The 22,169-nt window shown below is 37.8% G+C and overlaps 2 protein-coding genes across 2 annotated transcripts; one reads left to right on the plus strand and one right to left on the minus strand.

Annotated features, from left to right (window-relative positions):
• Positions 1 to 9,151: 9,151 nt before the first annotated feature.
• Positions 9,152 to 10,582, minus strand: LOC115973353. Its single transcript, XM_031093613.1, has one exon. The coding sequence runs from the start codon at positions 10,580 to 10,582 to the stop codon at positions 9,152 to 9,154; it is 1,431 nt and encodes a 476-aa protein (XP_030949473.1).
• A 2,875-nt stretch (positions 10,583 to 13,457) lies between these two features.
• LOC115977020 lies at positions 13,458 to 18,442 on the plus strand. The gene is made up of 6 exons (XM_031098639.1): positions 13,458 to 13,874; positions 14,759 to 14,844; positions 14,929 to 15,075; positions 16,527 to 16,650; positions 17,460 to 17,746; positions 17,976 to 18,442. The coding sequence occupies exons 1-6, from the start codon at positions 13,676 to 13,678 to the stop codon at positions 18,066 to 18,068; spliced, it is 936 nt and encodes a 311-aa protein (XP_030954499.1). The 5' UTR covers positions 13,458 to 13,675; the 3' UTR covers positions 18,069 to 18,442.
• The last annotated feature ends 3,727 nt before the right edge of the window (positions 18,443 to 22,169 follow it).

A 22,169-nucleotide genomic window follows, 5' to 3' on the forward strand; every position in this document is an offset into this window, starting at 1 on the left:
TTGTATTTGGACTTTATAACAGCAGTTTGAGAGAAGAATATGATGTTTGGGTTAAGTTACGAACTCAAACAGCCCAAGGCCCGGAAAAAAAAGAAAAAGAAAAAGAAAAGCCCAACCAACTTTATTCAAATGAAGCAAAAGTCAACCATGAAAGATTACAATTTTTTTTTTTTTTTTTTTTTTTGAGAAAGATGAAAGATGAAAGATTACAAGTTGTTTGTGATTATTTTAATTTTGGAATATGTTAGAAGGGGGAAATATCATTTTGATTCATATATTTTTAGAGTCACAATTAATTTAGTTCATACATTTTGCTAATAATCAATTTGATCTATATTATTTTTAACTTACAATTGATTTAGTCTTTACAATCAATTGACTAACGGAAAATTGTATCTAAATTTTAGTGGTCATATCAATACTTGATGCAAAAAAAACCATATTAGGTTCTTTTTTTTTTAATTTCTTTTCTTTACCAATCATTTTTTTTTTTTTTTTTTTTTGCTGGGTAATTGGTTTATAGGGGGATCGAACCCCTGAGCTTGACAAGGCACTAAGGCCCGAGTACCACTCAGGCACAAGGCCCGGTGGTTTCTTTACCAATCATTTTACTTTCTTTATTTTTTTTCTTTTAATTTTCTTATAATTTCTTTAACCCAAACCCAAATTCTACGATTTAACTTACCGTCAACTCATTCATTGTTCTTGTTTCCAAACCCATATTCTATAGTTTAACCATAGAGAATTGTTACATTAACAATATTTTTACAACAAATTATAGGTGGTTTAGTTGTTATTGGTTCTAATTTGAACTTATCACTAAAACTATTTTTTTTGTCTCATCAATAACAACCTGTCACTTATAATTTGTTGTCAAAATATTGTAAAAATGTTGTGGACATAATATTTCTCTTAATGAAATCTGAACCAAATATTAAAATATTAAACGGCATTGGGGATCAAAGTGAACCCAAAAAGCAAAAATCTTGCTCGTCTAATCACATCCATTCCCAGACCCATTGGTATCTCTATGAAGGGTTACATAGCTAGTATTATGTTTTATTCTGTTAAACAAGGTCTCTGAAATAGCAAAACCCAAATATAATGGCCATCAACAGTGGGCTCAAAGATTTGGAAAAGAAAAAAAAATTAATAGAACAACCACAGAATTGATCCGAATACACTAATTCATCCAAACTGTACAAAAAATTTTCTGCACTATTTTAATCTATATATTCAAAAATTAAAAATATGATTTTTAAATGGCTTAATAAATCAAATAAAAAAATTCAAGATATTATAAAAAAAAAAATGAAAACATTGATGTGTCATATAAATAGTAAATTATGGAACTAGAATGATTTATTTTGCTAATTTTATCTTTGATGAGTCAAAAAATAACACGGGATTGTAATTCCCATTAATGACGATCCAAGCAAGCGTTACATATTTATTGCGCACATTGATGATGAAACGCAACGGACGGAACAACGGTAACAAGTGAGCTATACACTTTAGAGCTCCCATTGATAACGTACTAGCCGTTGCTCATAAATGCTGGGATTCATTATCCATTAAGGCAGAAAACAACTATAAAAGAGAAGAACAACATAATTCAAAGGTACACACATATACTCATCCAAAAATCACTTCAAGTCATTTTCTCTCTAAACAATTTTCTCCCTTTCTGACTTAAGCATCGAAGTGTTTTTGGCAAACACCACACCGGTGTATAACACTTCTTTCCTAGGCTTTCTTGTAGGTTTACACCGAAGACACGACCAATCACAGGATCGTCCATCCGCTAAGACGAAATCCTCAACTTGGTGATTTTTTGCATCATCAATCTTCATATAGAAAAAACAACATTGACACAATAAATAGTCATAATGTTAACTGGCCTCATCACATGTACTTCGTGCGTGCGATGAGGCTTTTTTACTTTTTGGAGTTTAGTATTATAATTTTTTATTCTTTCATCTCTTTTTTGTGCAATGGAAATCTATGGTAAATTTGAGTTTGCTGAATGCCTAGAGATTTTTCTATTCAAAATAAAAGACAACGTAGATGAAGCAATAAATAAATAAATAAACAAAGTGTGTCTGTTTAAATTTAAAAAGAGGATAAGAGATTAAGAGGTTGTAAATGGCTGAAAATGTGGGTTTAGTGGGAGGTTTTCAATTGCGAGCTTTTATTTTATGAATTTGCCCCCTTAATTAAAAACATATAAGTGAGCAAAGAGAAGATATTTTGGGATATCTAAAACTTAGAATCCATGTCTTAAACGACTTAGAAACCCCTTAAATAGTAGTATAAATAAGATATTAAATTTTAGTTAATTTTAATTATTTTTATATAAGTATTATATGAGAGCATTTTATACATGTTTGTACTTTTTATAAGACAGGTTTTATACTTGTTTATACTTTTTTATTTTATTTTATTTTATTTTTTTGAGAAACAAACACACACACACTCAAGGGAGAGGAAGGGGTTCTAACATAAAGGCATATCACAACTCCACTCAAAAGTCATGGTAACTTTTAAGGGATGGTGATGTAAGTTATACTACACACAACACACTCTCTTATACTTTTTAATTTTGATTATAGAAAACACATAATTTTAGTGATTTATTTTTGTTTATATATAGTTGACATAGTACACATGTTTTACTAATTATGCCACATTGGCATCACTTAATAAATTTTAATTAGATTTTTTTTTAAAAAAAGTCTATTAATAAAAGTTACCAATATATTAAATATAGAGATGGAAAACAAGGTCACTATTTCCGCTAAATTATGCATTCTTTTCATGTTTAACAAACACGACGCCAAAGGCCTTGTAGCTGAATTGACACCTCCTCATCCACAAAGTGCTTGGGGATTTAGGGAGGAAAGAGTTCGAACTGTAGGGTTAGTAACATGTTGTAATTATCTTTAAAAAAAAAAAAAATACACGACAACCAAGAGTCTTATAGCTCAATTGTAAAGTCAACAAGTCATATATTTTTATATAATTTTAAAATACTAAAAAATTAAAATATTAATATTAATTATAAGGATGCAATGAAATTCAATTGTGGTCATGTCAAAATAATCATCCAATAGAAATTATTAAGAAGTGCGAGTTAATAAGAGTAAAGTCACATCTAATTAGTGTTAATTTTTTGAATTTAATTAATTGTTACTTTATGCAATAACTTGATCTTATAATTTTTTTTATATAAAAAAAAATGTTTTAATCACTTGATTTAAAATTAATTATTGTTTATAACTCAAACAATCGGTAAAGAACATTAATAAATGCCACCCTAGTACACGAGAATAAGAAAGCGCTCTTAAAATGATTATTCTCTTCATCTTTCTTACTATTATATGTAACAAAAATAATGCTTATTAATCTTGGAATAAATAATTTTATGTTTCATGAAAATGAATAATATTTATATCATTAGGATTTCGGAGTGCATTGTATTTAATCTTGGAATAAATAATTTTATGTTTCTCAATATAAGTATTGTATTTTGAAATAAAATATTTGCAATCCAAAACAAATCATTTCTTAATGGTTTAGCATTATTTTAGCACGTGAAAATGTTATCTTATAACCATATTTTTTGAATAATGTGTTAAATCCGATGTTAGCAAAAATGAAACCTGTCTTAGATAATTATTATTGAATAAATCTAGAGGAGTGACAAGACATATAATTATTATTGAATAAATCTAGAGGAGTGACAAGACAAAGTCAAACAGAACAGACAATTAGATTCTAGTTATTAAAAAAAGGTATTAAGTGTGCGACGTTGAAGGTCATGTCCTAATTGATATACTTTATTAAGAGATTAGCAGAATTTTTTTTCTAAATAACAATAAATATTAAAAAATTTAGTTAATTGTCACGTTTCAAAACGATGTTGAAAACTAGCATCTCGAGTGTCTAAAACTCGAGTTCCAAGATAAAAATCAAGTTTTTAAGTCTCGATTTGTAAGTGGATTACTTTAAAAGCGAAAAAAATTAAGCTGAAAATTGAGTTTTAAAGACTTGATTTCAATAAAAACGCCGCTATAGGTCTATAAAACGTCACTATAGGGCTTAAAAACGCCACTATAGGACTCCATAAATTTGTACTTATGAAAAATTTTTCCAGAAAAACGCCGCTATAGGGCTTTAAAACGTCACTGAAAGGCTTAAAAACGCCACTATAGGTGAAATTTTTTTTGCATGAAACTCGAGTCTTAAAGACTCGAGATCTATGTGGCGTTTTCACACTCACAAAGCGAGTCTTTTGGACTCGAGTTCTAATATGGATCTCGAGTTTCTAAAACTCGAGATGCTACTTTCCTTTATTGTTTCAAACGTTGCCTAACTAACTATATACAATTCTTTTGCATTACTGTTTTGCACATTACCTCGAGATTAGCATCATGTGTGTCAAATGCGAAATTTTTGGCATTTGACACGTCAAACCTCAAAATCTTTGCTTCATGAGGTGTTTCAAGTTGTAAATTTTTTGCAACATGCTAAAGTGCCATTCTATTAATAGAAATAGAACAATATTGTAGCAAAATCTAAAAAGTTTCATTAGTTTTTTTATTCACCCCGGTGGGTCCAGACAGATGTAGTAAAGTTTTTTAATATTATTTTAATATTAATATATATTATTTTAATGTATAAAATTAAAAAATAGAAAATATAGAAAATGTGATGTACGGTAAATTATAAAATAGTGTGTTAAAATAATAAAATAACATTTTTAATGTGTTAAAATGACATTTTTTTTAAATATCTAATGTTGATGCTCGAATAGATACCAACAACACTGCTAAGTCTGCTATTTATGCCAACATCAAATGTTAATTGTGTCGTTGGCTATTAACTTGCACCTAAACAAATTAAACAAAATATTGTAAAACATATGCAAATGTCAACAAGTTCCATATTGGTTTTTCATTTTCTTTTTTAATAGAAACAAATGTCATAATAATCAATATTTTTTTGAGAGTGAAAACACATGCCTTTCATTAATTTAAATGTATAGAGTCACAGTACAGAGCTTCAAAAGCAGGCAGAGGTTCTTCCTCCAGCCAAACCACTTCCTCATCTATTTGCCTAGCATGCTTAGCCAACACATGAGCCACAACATTCGCACTTCGTTTCACAAAGCTCACCTCCAATCTTCGAAAACTAGCAGCCATACATTTTATATCCTCATATACATGACCCAGACGGGACATATTTGGTTGAGGAGACGTTATAGACTTCATGACTGTGCTGTTGTCTCCTTCAAGAACCAGCTCCGTGAACCCTGTTTCAACCGCGAACTCCAATGCTCTCCGACAAGCCAGCACCTCCGCTTCGTCGCTGTTCTGCACCGGTGGCCCCCTAGCTGACAGCGCTGCCATGGCTTCTCCCTTGTCATTCCGCACAATCACCCCAACACCCGATGCATTTATCTCGACGAAAACCGCTGCGTCGACATTGATCTTGTAACTTGAACCAACCGGCGGTGCCCACTTCTGCATCAGTCCAGCACTGCTGTGGATAGCCAAGAGCTCCCTTGTATCACGGTATTCCTGTAACACGTCTAATGCACGCTTGACCAGCCGGGACGGTTCCTGAAGCATCCTGCCGTGTATCACCGAATTCCGTTGACCCCAAATGACCCAGCATTGCACCAAAAACAGTTCGAGCTCCTCCCCCTCCAGTTTGTCCATCATCTCCTCAACCAAATGGATGAAATCCGCCTGGCCTCCCACCCTCTTTTGTATCCTTCCCTGACACCCAGCCCACACATCACGCGCTACTCCACAGTCCCACAAAGCATGCATAACTGTCTCTGTTTCTTGTTTACAGACTTCACATCTCCCATCCTCAATAATTCTTCTACGAGCCAGGTTCCCCTTTGTAGGCAGGATTTCTTGACAAGCCCTCCACCCAAATACCTTTATTTTACTTGGTAATTTAAGCTTCCACAGTCTAGGCCATATACGTCCCCTGTTTCTCACGCCTGAGCTCTCCTCCATACCACCCCTTTCCCTTGCTAGGCCACTGGCAACGTAGTAACCAGACTTAACCGAATACACTCCAGTCTTGTTAGGTAGCCAAAGAAGTGAGTCCGGAATGGTCCTACGACTCAAGGGAATGTGATAAATAGCCTCTGCATCCTCTCTATGGAATGTCCTCCCAATTAATTCTTGGGCCCATTCATGTGTTTCCCAGTCAATCAACTCACACACACTCCAATTCTCCTCTGCTTCTAGTGGTGGATGAAGTATTTGATTAGTTGGATGGTTAGGAATCCATTTATCATGTAAGACCCGAATGGAGCTGCCATCTCCAACCCGCCAGCAACAACCCTTCTTCAATATATGTTGGGCTGCTAATAAGCTCTTCCATACAAAGGAGCTGTTGGGTACGTCTGTTGCTTCCAAAAAAGTGCCCCTGGGAAAATATTTGGCCTTAAAGCACCTAGAGACCAGAGAGTCCTTCTCATGTAGCAACCTCCATCCTTGTTTGGCCAGCATTGCAAGGTTGAAATTTCTTAAATCACGAAAACCCATACCGCCATCCTTTTTAGCTTGAGTTAACACATTCCAACTCCTCCAATGGATTTTCCTCTCATTACTCATTTGTCCCCACCAAAATCTTGCACACAAAGCATTGAGCTCATCACAAAGTTTCACAGGTAGCTGGAACACCCCCATGGTGTATGTAGGTATAGCTTGTGCCACGGCTTTTATCAGAATTTCCTTCCCAGCCCTTGACAATAATTGTCCCTTCCAACCCTGGATTTTTTTCCAAACCCTATCCTTAAGAAAAGAAAAGGTTTGGTATTTGGCGCGACCAACCAATGTAGGTAAACCCAAGTAGGATTCAAACCTCTCCACCTCCTTCACCCCCATTGTCCCCTTAATTCTCTCCCTATCTTCCAATGTAGTATTGCTACTAAAGTAGACCGAGGATTTCTCAAAATTGATACATTGCCCTGATGAAGCAGCATATGTCTGTAGTACTTCTGAAATAAACTGCACCTCCTCTTGGCTCGCCTTACAGAATATAAGTGAGTCATCTGCAAATAATAGATGGGTTATGCAAGGTGCTCTTCTGCAAATCGCCACCCCATTGAGCCTCCCTTCCTCCTGTGCTCTGGCTAGCATAGAAGAAAACCCTTCTGCACACAACAGAAATAGATAAGGTGATAAAGGGTCTCCTTGACGAAGCCCCCTAGATGGACGAATATTACCGTAGGCCTTTCCATTAATACGAACAGAGAAAGAGGTGGATGTCACACAGCTCATCACTCTATCAATCCAACACTCAGGCAAACCTAACTTAGACATAATACCCTTCAGAAAGCTCCATTCAACCCTATCATAGGCTTTGCTAACATCCAATTTTAATGCCATATAGCCCCTTTTACCCGATCTCCTACCATGCATAGCATGTAAGGTTTCATATGCAACTAGGACATTATCAGTGATCAACCGCCCAGGAACAAAAGCACTTTGGGATGGGGAAATCAAGCTAGGGAGAATCGATTTTAATCTGTTGGCCAAGACCTTTGAAATAATTTTATAAATTACATTACAGAGGCTTATAGGCCTAAAATCCGAAATTCTCTCTGGTGACTTAATTTTCGGTATCAGAACAAGATGAGTATAATTTATCTCAGGCAACATTATACCAGAATTCAAAAAATTCAACACTGCAGCTATCACATCATCACCAACAATATGCCAGAATTTTTGATAAAATAAAGCATTCATACCGTCTGGGCCAGGAGCCTTTGTTGGTCCCATCTGAAACACCGCTGCTTTGATCTCTTCTGCACTATAATCACTGGACAAAAATTCTATCATCTCTGTGGTCACTTTACAGTGCACTTTGTCAAGACATTCTTCCATTTGGTTGCTGCCACCTGAGCTATAAATAGTCTCAAAATAATTAGTTGCCACCCCCGCTATTTCTTCAACCTCCTCTACCCAATTATTTTGCTGGTCTCTAATTCTTTGGATAAAGTTTCTCCGTCTTCGTTGTGAGGCCTTGGTATGAAAAAATTTGGTATTTTTATCCCCGTGTTTGATCCAAGAAATCCGAGAGCGTTGATGCCAATAAATTTCCTGCTTACGTAGCAAAGCATCAAGATCCTTGCTAGCCTCTAAAAATTCTGCCCTTGTTTCTTCAGTCGGTTCATATACACTTAGACTTTCTACCCTCCTTTGAAGCCTTTTAATTTTTTCAGTATCCGGATCAGTTTTCAAAGAGCCCCACGTAAGTAATTCTTCCCCACATTTTACTATTTTTTCTTTGACTCTAGCCAAGGCCGAACCCGTTGCCCCTCCCCTCTCATTCCACCCCTCATTCACCTTCCTTTCACATTCCTCATCCAAGAGCCACACCTCCTCAAACTTAAACCCACGTACCCCTTTTGTTCGCACTCCCCTGTCAGTTTTAGTTTGCAGCAAAATAGGGCGGTGATCTGAAGCATGAGAAAACAAATGCCAAACCGTACTTGCTGGGAATTTTGCTCTCCAATCCGTGTTAGCAACAGCCCGGTCTAGCCGCTCCCTTGTATTAGCAATCCCTGGGCGTTTATTATTCCATGTTAATGGATAACCATGAAAGCCCAGATCAGCCAAGTTACAAGAGTCCAAGGCCGAACCAAACTCTTCCATTTGCTTGTACGGTGGTGGATGTATGCTCTGCTTTTCAGAGGAAAATAAAATGGCATTGAAGTCCCCTATACAACACCAAGGACCATCAACAAAGCTAGCTAAATGAGATAATAGAGCCCAAGACTTTTGTTTTTGACTTGCCTCAGCCCAACCATAGAAGCCCGTTAAGTACCAAACATACCCATCTTCCTCCACAACTTTAGCTAGAATATGGTGCTCTGTATAGTTGATCACATCTAACTGCACCTCTGCCTTCCAAAGTAGCGCCAATCCCCCTCCTGTGTTCGGTTTCTTGACTATCAATTTATTCTTAAATGGTATATTTTTACAATGGATTTCAAAACCCTCTTTATCCAAGCGAGTCTCCATTAAAAAACACACCATGGGAGCTTGGTCCCTCACAATCTTGCGAAGGCTTCGAACTGTCCAAGGGTTCCCAAGCCCTTGGCAGTTCCAACTTAGCACCCTCATTGTGCTCGGCAAGGGTGATCCTGCACCCCTGCCGTTCTGCTGGTAATATCATCCTCCTGTAACTTCTCACGTTTGCTCATTTGACCCCCCATCTCTGCTTCACTGTCCCCTTCTCTAAGTTGCACACTCCGTTTGCCTAATATCATGTTGGGCTCAGTAAAGCCTGAGTTTTTACTTCCTTCACTCACACGGGCTATCCTGGTCCATGTGGGCCTTGATTTAGTCCCCTTTGGCCCATTACTTGCCTTCTCTTCCACACGCTGACTTTCCCCTGGCCCCACGTTCTGCTCTACAAGCCTTACTAACCGTTCTTCATGCATCTCTTTTTTTTCTTCATGATTTACGTTCCCTCCTTCATGCACCATGCTCCTTGGATCATGCAGCAATAACTCCTCATTATTCCTATTTGACTCCGGATTCCTCCCCAAAGAATTAATGCTCATATCGCCCGTTGATAGCCAATCCATATTCGTTTCAAAATGCGCTGAAATCTCGCCCCCATTAACTCCAGCTTCTTTATTATTCCCCACCTTACCGTTATTCCCTTTTCCGTTACCGTCTTGCTCGCTAGGGTTTTCCTCATCGTGTCTAGCAGCCGCCGCCCTACCCAGATCGTTGGGTTTCACTCTTCCTTCCTCCTCCGCCGTATTGTTTCTGGACTGCCGCCCTGGGTTTTGCCACATCCGCCCTCCACTTGCTTTCAACCACTCGCCATATTGCATAGGAGCTTCCTTACCATTCTTTGTTAATGCAAAGTACTTCGCACAATGCTTGATATCATGCCCCATCAGCCCACAGTGGTGACAGAACATTGGCAAGCGCTCATACTTAAACGTGGTCCAGACCTTTTCCCCATCCGATCCTGCTAGATAACCTCCCCGCCTCAACGGTTTGGATATTGGAATGGCCACCTTGACTCTCATGAACAGGTTCTGCTGGTCTTGCCTTTGTCTCCGTTCAACCTCTTCCACTACACCCAATCTACTCCCCACCTCTCTCGCAACTCTGGGACATGTCATATCAAATGGAGCATCCCAAATTTGCACCCATAGTGGAACTGCTTCAAACTGAACATTCTTTGCTGTCATCCCTGGTTGCCATTTACGCAACATTAAAACTTGATTATCAAATGTCCACGGCCCGCCTTTCCACACCCGCTCCATCTCAAACTCTGATCTGAATTTAAATTGGAATAGGTTTGCCCCCACTTCAATAATCTGCAGCTCCTCATTCAGCCCCCAAGCTCTTCTCAACGTATTCTGGGCTGCTTTCTTGTTAAAAGGCTTACACGTAAGAATTTTCCCAATTAGACTTAGCACACAACTTTCAATTTCTTCCTGACGACCCTCCTCCGAAATAGCAATAACCTCTTCTTCTTCTGTAGTCAGTTTCATGTTTTCCAAACTATTGATGACTTCCTCCGCCATGGTAACTATGAACTTGAAGTAAGAAAAAACAGCACAAGAAATAAAATCATACCCCCAGATCACCTGAGGGAGGGAGAGATCTCGTAGTCACACGAGAGAAAAAGCTCCTATAGAAGGAGAGATGAAACCCTGTCATAATAATCAATATTGATTCACCAGCAAAACATTTATATCGCTTTACCTATTTTTCTTTATAGGTATATGATAGGAGAGAGAGAGAGAGAGAGAGAGTTGATGATTGAACTACAAACATCAAACACTATGACGGATGTGGTTACTACCAAATAGATGAAACTACAAATGTGATCACTTTATAATTATAAAATGGGTCATTTTAATGGATGCCTTTAGAACAATTGTTAAGAAACCATAATAGAAAATTTTGACACTACTTTCATGAAAAATATAAAAAATTGTCAAAAACATTTATTGTTTTAATATTCTCCGAATAAAATATTTTTAAAAATAGCTCCTAAACAGGCATTAGTTAACATTTCCCTTATAAAATAAAAATCTCTCTCTCTCTCTCTCTCTCTCTCTCTGCATGAAACAACGAGTGAAAATTCTTTTTGAATGATACAGTGGACTCACTATTTACAGACACTTGCACTATTTTCAGAAATGGTGCAACGGAAACATATACACTATTTTTTAATAAAAAAAAATACATAGTAAACAAGGATTTAACCTACCGGACAATAGGGCCCAACCCACACAAACCTTCACCCACGTGTATATAAATTCATAAAATGCCCAATTTATTTCCTATACAGTACTTAAGAATTTCACCGCATTAAACCATGTTGAAATTGGTAATTTAGGATTTAATTTCTCATTAATTCCTTAATGGTTTGGCCAAGTGATCATATGAAGTTAATCTTCTCACATAGAAGAATATGTTCCAACTTGAACCCACCTCAACAAACGTGTGAATCCCACTTTAAATTTGGCTAAAATATAGCCATTCAAACACTCACAAACAATCATTTTTCTAACAGCATCAAATCTATAATGTCATTTGTAGGAGTATTGGGCCCAGAAGCTCATTATCCATGTATATATTGGGCCTGAGGTCTAAGCCAAGGACAAAAGGTCGTCCGAGAAGGAGTAAACGTTGTCAAGAGATTCCGTGTTAGTAAATAAAGGAGTTAGTTTTGGTCATAATGGCCTAAGAGGTTGGGCCGAGGATGAATGCCTCCTTGGCTAACCAAAGCCAAGGTTCATAGAGGTGGTCTGTCGTCTAGGGGAATGTTCCAGGAAGTTCTATTGGTACGGGTAAGCATTGCAGAAACATAGGACAGAGGGGAGTCCTAAAATATCTAAGGAGAAAGCTGCTATTATTGCATTAAATGCTCTGCAGCTAACTTTCTGACCGCATTAATGTGGAGGTGATACCTGAATAGTAGTTTTTAGCCTTACAACTACTACGTAAAGATTTAGGGAATGTGCTAATAGGACAAGTATCAAACACCAACCATCTGATCTACACGTGGAGGGTAAATATGAAAAGGAAAGAGAGTATAAAAGGGGAACGAAGCAATGAGAGAAAGGAAGGAAAATCAAGAGAGAAACACTGTAGCAATCATGAACTAAATTTGTAATCAAACTTGTGAGAAATATATAAGAACTGATTTCCTCGGACTGTGCTAAGGAAGATTTTCTTTAGTTTAAATCAATTTATCTTTCTGTTTTTGTCATTTGAGCCCACTTTATTTGTTGTCCAACTCATTTTAACCCAGTTTTCTAACCCACTCTTTACAAATTCATTGTTTTTGGCTTTTTGGGCTTAAGTTCATCCATTTTTCGGGCTAAAGACTCAAATCTGGTCCTTACATCATTTATTCCTATATAATTTTGTTTTTTCATTCCCAATTCATCTTGATATTTTGAATAGATGAAGAGTATAATTATTGCTAACCTTTCAACTCGAATCCTTTCCCTCTTAAATCCCCAAGCACTTTGTGCACGAGAAAGTGTTAATTAAGCAATAAGACCCCTTGGTGATTATCTTATCATTTGATACTAAGTGTCTCTATACTTCTTCTCAAAAAAGTGTCTTTATACTTTAAATATACTCCAATTTTTACCAAATGTCATTCCAATTATACTTTAATAGTATGTCAATTATGTTTACACGCACAAATTAATGTATCATAATTTAGAAAATATAAAAAGACTTAATTTAAATTTATTATACTTCTATGTAATACTATGAATGTGTATAATCTATTATTTATTATTAAGTAAAAATGCTACATATAAATATACATATAATTTTATGTTTAATAAAAATAAAAAATATTTATATCATTCTCAATGCATTACTTAAATTTATCTATACATATTTTACTTAAATTTATCTATACATATTTGAAATTTTTGTTTATGATTTGATTCTTCCGATGAATCCTCTCTCTAAAAAGTATTGCATCATATAAAAAAAATTTAGAATGCAAAACAAATAATTTCTTAATGGTTGAGCATTGTTTTAGCATGCCACAATCGGACAATGTTATTCTATAATCTTATTTCCTCCAATATGTTTGAAAATGTGATGTTAACAAAAAGGAATGAAACCTGTTACCTGTCTTAGATAATTGAATAAACCTTTTTTTTAAAAATGAATTGAATAAACCTTTTGAAGAATCACATAAAATAAATTTTTATTTATATTATTCTAAAAAACAGCCAAAATTAGTTGTTAACACAAAATAAATAGCCCAACGAGTTTAACAACTTGGGCCCAAGAAAATCATTGATCCAAAACCATTACTTTGTCCAATGCAATTACAAATCCAGAGTATAGATTGATGGGTCCCATACCAAACTCCACGTGTAACATGTAACAGTGTCTGTTTATACAGTGCGTCCAATAGATAAGAACCATTCCTTTTCTTTCTGCGAAGCACTCGCAGACTTTGTTGGTATTTTCGGCGATAACTGTTCAACCTTCTTATACCGGAATTGGATTTTGAATTTGAAATCTGCGCTTGATTTTTAGGGTTTTTAATTTTGATCAATCTTTTTGTGTATTTGGTAATTGGAGGTGTGAATTTTTAGGGTTTTGGGAGGGAAAAAAAAAGGTTTTGATCAATGACAGGGGAAGTACAGCTAGAGGTAACGAGTGCAGAGAACCCTAGTCCTAGTGATGCTGATCCTCTGCTAGACAAACATGCCGATTCATCGTCACCAAGGAGCTCGAGCTCGAGCTCGAATGAGATCAAGAATGAAGATATTGAGACCGGTTCGAATTCGTGTTGTCGCATTTGCCTCGAGAGCGATGCGGAGCCAGGTCAATTTTTCTTTGCTTATCGATTCGATTTCCTTTTCTTTGAATTTGATCATAATTCATGCTTTATTAGAATCATGTACAATCTTTATTTATCTGAGCAAGCAGGATTTTATTAAAGAATAAAAAATTGCAGTACAGAACAACAAACAAAAACAGAGCACTAATACTCTGCAAAGTGCCTTATTCAATAATAATAATAAAAAAAAACAATACCCGGTGCACAAAGCTCAACTTACCTTATTCAGTGCAGATTTTTGGGAGTTTCCATTCCCTGTGATCCGAGCTTTAACTTCCGATTTTATAGGCAGCAAAATAGCGATTCTATCTTCAGTATTTAACTGGCCACTATGAAATGAATACACATATTTCTTTGGGACTATTCATGGTTAGCAGTAGCTCCCCAAGAAATCTTAGACAGAGCAGCCCTTAAATGCTTTCCTGTTTGTTACTTGTAGACCCAATTCAACAATCCCTTCCCAACGTGATTCTGCCCTGGTAGAGGTTGAAGATGTTGGCTGGATAAGAACATATTGGAAGAATTGCGCTCAGCTTTATGGCTTGTGTTGTGAGTAACTAATCAATAAATAGAAAAGGGGGCGGGGGTGAGCCGAATTGGAGTTCACTTTTACTAGAAACAGAATTAGAAAAGACCCACTTCCTTGTAGTTTTCAATCGGTTCGGCATCCCTTATTTTTAATTCTAGATGGAAGTTGAGAATATAAAAGCAGCTTTCTTTTTCTTTTTTTTGCTTGGTATGTCCTAGATTAATATTCTTGGCACACTTTTTATGTTGAAGTTATTCATATGGGTATGAGATATATATAATTGTAGCTTTGGCATACATCTGCTTCCCTTGGTCTAATGGCTATTGTTCAATTTCGCAGAGGATGAATTAATATCTCCATGCATGTGCAAAGGTACCCAGCAGTTTGTGCATCGTTCGTGTCTTGATCATTGGCGTTCAGTTAAGGTAAACACTACTCTTTTATTTATTTATTTCAGTAGTGGTTCTTTTAATAAACGGTCTTATAGTGATTTCCCCCCCTTTTTACAGGAAGGATTTGCTTTCTCACATTGTACCACTTGCAAAGCTCAATATCACTTTTGTGTTGCATTGTTTGAGGACAACTCTTGGCAAAAACTAAAATTCAGGATTTTCGTGGCAAGGGATGTTTTTCTTGTATTCTTGGCTGTACAAACTGTGAGTGATCTTATCTTTCTTACTATTTATTGAATAGACTCTCAGAGATGCCTTTCATTTATCAATTGAGCTTCTCATCTGTAAGTCTCTGTACCATATTATTAGTATTGTTTAGAAAATTCAACTTTTTAAGATGCATTTTCTTTCTAATAAAAAAGTTATAGGTTTTGAAAACCACCATTTTTAATTTGAACTTAAATAAAAAGGTGCATTGTCTTTTCAAGTTAAGTAAAAGGTATGTTGGAAAATTATTGACATTAAGATCATTGATTTTTTAAAGAGTACCATATTTTGGGACATTCCAAAATGGAATAGAAGACCAATAATATGAGACTGAGGAAATAGTATAATCGGGTTTTGATGGGATGTGCGTGAATCCTGGTCTCCTAGTTAGGCCAGGGGTTTGGGGGCTGGAACCTGGAAGGCCTTCAAGCCAAATACAACTATTGGGGGAATTTTTGGTTTTTGGGTATGCTTTAAATTTTCTATGCCCTTTATTCAGCGTGCTATTCACCTTTCAAAGAACCTAGTGTTTCATGATAGAATGAAACATATACAAAGAGATACCACTTTATAGAACTCTTCTGGATTATGGAGTGTTTTCACATGAGAAGATCCATGGGTGTCAATCGAAAAAACATGTTAACCAAGGCAGTCACCATTGAGAAGCTGAGGCTATGCTCAACTTCAATTGACTTTTGAACTTGAGTGCAAAGGAGTGAGTTGCTACAACATTCATTATGTTGAGAAGACATGGAGCTTGATATTTTGATGGGAGATTTATGGGATGTGTATGAAGGTTAATTGACTATGTTGGTTATGCTGGGGGGTTGGAACTAAGGAGCAGGCAGGCTCCTGAGCAAAATTGGTGTTCATACAATTTATATATATGCTTAATATGTCATTGCAGATGTAACATATTAAGCGTATATATATGTGACATCACATATTCACGTTACAGTTAGAATCGATAATACTTTTACATTTTTTATCCTGTAAAAATATAATGAAACTAAGAGCTGTAAGGATTTTCTTTTGCCAATATCGGTGGAAATGGAAATTTGAATGCCTATATCGATTGGTTGTTTATGCGTAATATGGATCATAATGCATATCGGTGACATTTAGGTGATGTTTCCTTACACTGGCTGGTATCTTATATTTTATTGACAGAACAATTCATTTATTTCAAGTTTTTCCTCACTTGTTCAGTTATGTCCACTATTTTAATTTGCTTTGTTTAGTGTGGACATCTAGTCTCAACAAATTTAAGTCCTAAATAGATTCCTTAGCTTTCACCAAGTTCTTCTTGTAAGGTTTTAATTTAAACTTAATACGCTTTTGAGAAATGGAATTGAGCTTCAATTTGCATTTATTGTTAGGCTTAGGCACAAAGCATTCTTACCGAGAACTCTCAAAAATCTCCTCTTATAAGATGTACCTTTCTTCAGGTTATTGCTGCAATGGGTGGATTTGCATACCTAATGGATAAAGATGGGGCCTTCAGGAACTCATTCAGTGATAGTTGGGATCGGATTTTGTCAAAACATCCTATACCTTTCTATTATTGTATAGGTAAATACAATCGCTTCCTGCAGTCTGCAGTTATTTTATATGTTTATTTAATTTACCTTGTGGGATTGAAAATCCTAATTGTAGTTTTCATACAAATGGACATGGTTATATGTAAAGCCAAACATGAATTTAATGTGTCATGTCCGTCTCTAATGGAATTTGTCTTATTTTCTGCAATGGAGTTTCAACCATCAACTTGCTTTGATATTCTCTGTTGCTTTTAATTCATATCCTGGATATCATTGCTAGAAAATGTTGGTGTAAGTTGTGTGCTCAAAGGCATTTATACCCACTGTTGTTTGATCTTTGCACTACCTGTACCATAATGTATTTTGGCTGCCCCCTCTTTTACATGTGAATAAGTATCCCTTCCATATATTATGTTATGAAATTCCCCCCCTCTGTAAAACTATTTATGTCAGCTATTCTATGGGCAGTATCTTCTGTGCCGGTCTTGCTGTAGGCTGTAGCCCATAATTAACTGGAATTGGAATTTTTTCATCTTTCTTTCAAATCTTGAAGATGTCATTATGGAATAGACTTGCTTGCTGTGGTCTAATTTTTTCTCTATACAACAAAACCCACCCCCCCCCCCCCCCCCCCCGGGGCCCTTACTTTTTTTTCTCTCTGCAACACACAAAAAACACATATATTGACTTCTTTATTTATGTTTATTAAGAGGGATAAGGGATTAGTAGGAAAAGGTTTGCTTATTATCTTTCTGTGACACACGTCTTCAATGAAACTCTTGAATGTTTGGATTGGTCAGTGGCTTACAATATTTGTTCTGACTCATTGAATACTTCCAGGGGTACTGGCCTTCTTTGTGCTGCTTGGATTTTTTGGGCTTATACTACATTGCTCCTCCCTCAATGGTAACGACCCTCGGATGGCTGGCTGCCAGAACTGTTGCTACGGATGGGGAATCTTGGATTGTTTTCCTGCTTCAATGGAGGCATGCTTTGCCTTGGTTATTGTTTTTGTTGTCATTTTTGCCATTCTTGGCATAGCTTATGGTTTCCTTGCTGCCACCATGGCCATTCAGAGGATCTGGCAGAGACACTACCACATCCTTACTAAGAGGGAGCTCACTAAGGTAACCTCGTACACGTTGTGCATTATGATCTGTTGTAATGTGGAGTCAATAGTTGGCCAAGAACTGAGCTCACTTGGCATCCTTGCCACCTGTCACTAGTTGACTAAGACTTTACCCAGAATAGACAATGTTTTAGATACTAGATCATTTTTTACTGTCAGCTTTAGATATCATCATATCAATAAATCATTTCTTAAGTCATAAAATGCTTACTATTGACATTTTGCAGGAGTACATAGTGGAGGATCTTCATGGTTGTTATGCCCCACCAAAATTGGATCCAGAACATGAAGCACGTCTGAAAATGCTTAAGCTTTTGTAGTGATGGAGGGGGGAGTGAAATTATGTCTTTTAACTTGCTGTTAAATTAATCACCATTTGGGAGCAACAATATGTATTTGTTCCACAACTTTGTTTAATACAGTGGGGAGGAAAGAGAACGGTCTTATATTCTAAGTGCTCAGAGGTATGTAACCAATCTTGCAAAGCTAAGTGAAAAATATTTGGGAAATGGGCTTATATAACCACCTGTGCTGTTATATATATATATAGAGAGAGAGAGAGAGCTTGCACCATTGATAGGCCTCTGAAATGAGCAGTATGTCACACAATGCCTCCATTTTCAGTTTAAAATAGCTGTTCCGGTTTGTGTAGATCAGAAATAAAGATAAGTCTGGATGGGCCGTTCTTGTACTATGCCATTGTCTCCTCAGGTCCTCGCATTTGCTCGTCAATTGGCTGACCTATTTATGGTACATTCTATGGCCTGTTCCACTTGGCTCTGTTCATCGTTTTGGAATGAGTTGTGCGCTTTATGTAGCTCACTGAAGAGGGTTTTTTTTTTTTTTAATAATTTATTTTATTTTATTTTTCATGCAACCATTTTGGGTTTTTCTTGTAACCGACGCATTTAAGCAACAAATTAATTGACTACGTTATTTTTTATTTTATGCAACCAACCTCAGCAAGCAACTTGCTTGCCTCCAATTGAAGTGGCGTTAAAACTTTGGAATTATTCTACATGAACTTTCTTCGCAAAAGAACCTGACCATAACCATTGAAACTCTAGCACTCAAAAGAACATTTTGGAAGGCAACAACGAAACGAATTCACTGTCAAGGATTAGACTGTGGTTTCAAGGAAAATCAACTTAAGCTTAAGGTTGAAAAAACACGAGGGACTTCTTTTTTAGGGTCTACGAGAAGGCACGTTTAGATTTACGCTGTAGATCAACCTTCTTAGGTTAAAAATCCGACCTCAAGGAATATATATATATATATAGATAAGCAAAAGGTTAGAGGCAAGTCAAACTTCAAGTTATCAGAATCAAAATTTTGAAGTCTCCGTTAAAGGCCTCACAAACTTTCTAAAAAGTTTTAATGATCGCTTGAGCGAATCCAAATTTTGCTCAACCAAAACTTAAGATCTTAAGAGCATGTTTGGAAAGGGGCTAACTCAAAATTTATAAGTCAAAACTCATTACTCAAACTGATCACTCATATCTCAAAACTCTATATGTCACCAAAAACCCAAAACTCTTTTGCTTCCTGTTTGGTTCATAACTCAAAATTGTGTCATCAAAACTCATTACTCAAACTCATCACTCATATCTCAAAACTCTATATGTCACCAAAAACCCAAAACTCTTTTACTTCTTGTTTGGTTCATAACTCAAAACTGTGTCATTTTTCTCATAAGTTCACTTTATCCATTTTTTAGTGGACCCCACAGCCTACTTGATGATCAGAATGGTCACTGCTGTCTCCTCTTACCCAATATAAATTTTTTTTTATTTGTTTCCTTATCTCCCACACACTCCAAAGCTGGAGCATTTGGAATAGAGAAAGCTTCCAATGGTACTAAGATGATGTGACAATACACTGAAGGGGGTCTCACATAATTATATTTGTATGGCACCTAACATCCAAGTTTATTTGGGCCTTGGGCCATGAATTAATGATATGGGCCGGGGGTCCAACCTCCTCATCGACAAAAGCCCCGTTCCAAGCCCACAATGACTACTAGTCTAAATTGGGTGTTGTCCGGATACTTGGAAAGCGGACTGCGGATGCCTCGCTCGCATGTTGCCCGGGAAACCATTTCCGGGCTCTATACCCATGCTTGGTCACATCGCCATTTGAGTGCTCGGTAAAACCCTAAGAAACTCCATTGCCGAACACATTTGCTGCAGTGGGAACCGTTCCCAAAGCCATTCATACCTAAAAATCCACTTAAATTTATCGACATTGGACCTCTCTTTGCACTAGGAAAAAAGATAATGATGATCACCCCAATAACAAGGGGCTATAAATAGGAGAAACGAATGAATGGTAGGGGGATGCAATTTTGGGGGGAGAAAGGAGAGAGAAAGAGAGGATCTGAGAAGAAGAAAACGTAGAGAAAGAGAGGAAAGTGATCTCATTGGGTCCCTAAGCCTAGAACAACCTAAGGTAGGATACTCAGACCTACCATACAAATAAATTGTGAGCCCAAATAGTGGTTTGGCCCAGCAAGCCCGTCTTTGGAGCGTACAATTGGCACCCACTGTGGGGCTCTCCTACGACGCCGTGGTTCTAGAGGGATTTGAGCTCGGGTAAAATGTCTGAAAGACATTCGGGGGACCATGCGGAAACTGGATCCGTAGGGTCTTCTCGGGGGTCTAGTTGGCGAGAGCGTAGAAAGAAGGAACGAGAAGATAGGGAGTACGACCAATGAGAAGGAATGTCCGGCATAGGGGAAGGGTCGTACCAAACCTAACAGACGGTCTTTGGTGCTACGGGATGTAGGCAGAGGGAGGAACGAGATGAAGAGCTTGAACGGCTGCGCAGACTAGTTAGGGGTTTGGAACTGAAGGTAAGAGGTAGGTGTCGGAGAAGAGACAGAAATGACCAACAACAGGAGGTCGGAATCGGGGGAAATAGATATGGGGAGGGGTTTAATCAGTCCAGATCTTGACTATGGCGAAGTCGTTCACATTCCCGAGAATCCCATCGATATCGAGACCGTTCGCATTCGCGAGGATCTCGACGAAATAGGAATCGGTCTCCCTACCGGGCGACCGGGCAACGCCGGGACCGCTCACATTCTCGGGAAAATCAAGTTAGAGACTTTGTCTCCCCAGAAGAAAGGCGACCTCGGAATGCTGCCATGGATGCCATGAGTCGCGCTTTGTGAAAAGCAGCTCGATCCCCGTTTTTGAACGAAATCGAGTGGGCCGAAATGCCAGACAGGTTTACCAGCCTACCGTTCAACTGCTATGACGGGAAGACTGATCTGGTAGAGCACGTCAGTCATTATATTCAAATGATGTCTTTGCATACTCATAACGATGCGCTGATGTGCAAGGTATTTCCTTCGAGTCTGGGATCAACTGCTTTAAGGTGGTTTAACGGGTTACAGAAAGGATCCATACGTAGTTTCTTTGAGCTAATTCAGGAGTTCGGCATTCGGTTTGTGACATGTAGCCGAGTACCTCAGCCGGTAGACGCGCTTCTCTCAATGAAAATGAGGGCGGGAGAGACCCTTTGTAGTTACGCCAGTCGGTATTGGGAGCTATACAATGAGATAGGTGGGGATAATGAAAGGGTCGTAGTAAGCACTTTTAGGATGGGGTTGCCCGAGGATTCTGGGTTATGAGAGTCATTGACCAAGAAGCCTCCCGAAGGCATGCGGCAGCTTATGAGACGCATCGAGGAATATAAACGATTAGAGGATGACCGGCTGCAGAGCAAAGGTAAAGCACCAATGATGAATTGACCTTGGTAAACTGGTTTCCCGTTCAGGCCTTGGGGGGGTTTGACGATTCAAGAGCTGACCGCACAGATGGGAGAAGTGAATGTGACGTTTAAGGAACCGATACACAGGATTCTTGATCGGATCAAACACGAGCCGTATTTTCGATGGCCGAATAAGATGGGAGGGGACCCATCCAGAAGGAATCAGAATCTGCACTGCACTTATCACCGGAACAAAGGTCATACTACAGAACAGTGCCGAGTGTTAAAGGATCACCTCGGGAAATTAGTCAAGGCCAGGATTTTAAAGGATTTCGTACTGGACTCTGGGGACACAGTCGTAGGGCAAGATACTCGGCAAAGGGGAAACTTTCTCCCACCCCCTGTAGGGGTGATTGAAGTAATCCATGTTGCCCCAAAGAAGCTCATTGCAGGAAGAAGGAAAGGAGTGTTGACAGTAGTACCGGTAGAGGGTAACCCGGACCTACAGTCGCCGGGTAAGAAGATGAAGTTTGCATAGGAGCCCATCTCATTCGACGAAGACGATTTGGAGGTGACGATCCAACCACATGACGACGCATTAGTGGTCACGGCTCAGATAAGTGGCTTCTTAGTAAAAATGGTGATGATAGACCAAGGAAGCGGGGCTGACGTAATGTACCGGGATCTGTTCAGGGGACTCGAACTAA

The sequence above is a fragment of the Quercus lobata genome, chromosome 2 (assembly GCF_001633185.2).
Source record: "Quercus lobata isolate SW786 chromosome 2, ValleyOak3.0 Primary Assembly, whole genome shotgun sequence".
Taxonomy (NCBI): domain Eukaryota; kingdom Viridiplantae; phylum Streptophyta; class Magnoliopsida; order Fagales; family Fagaceae; genus Quercus; species Quercus lobata.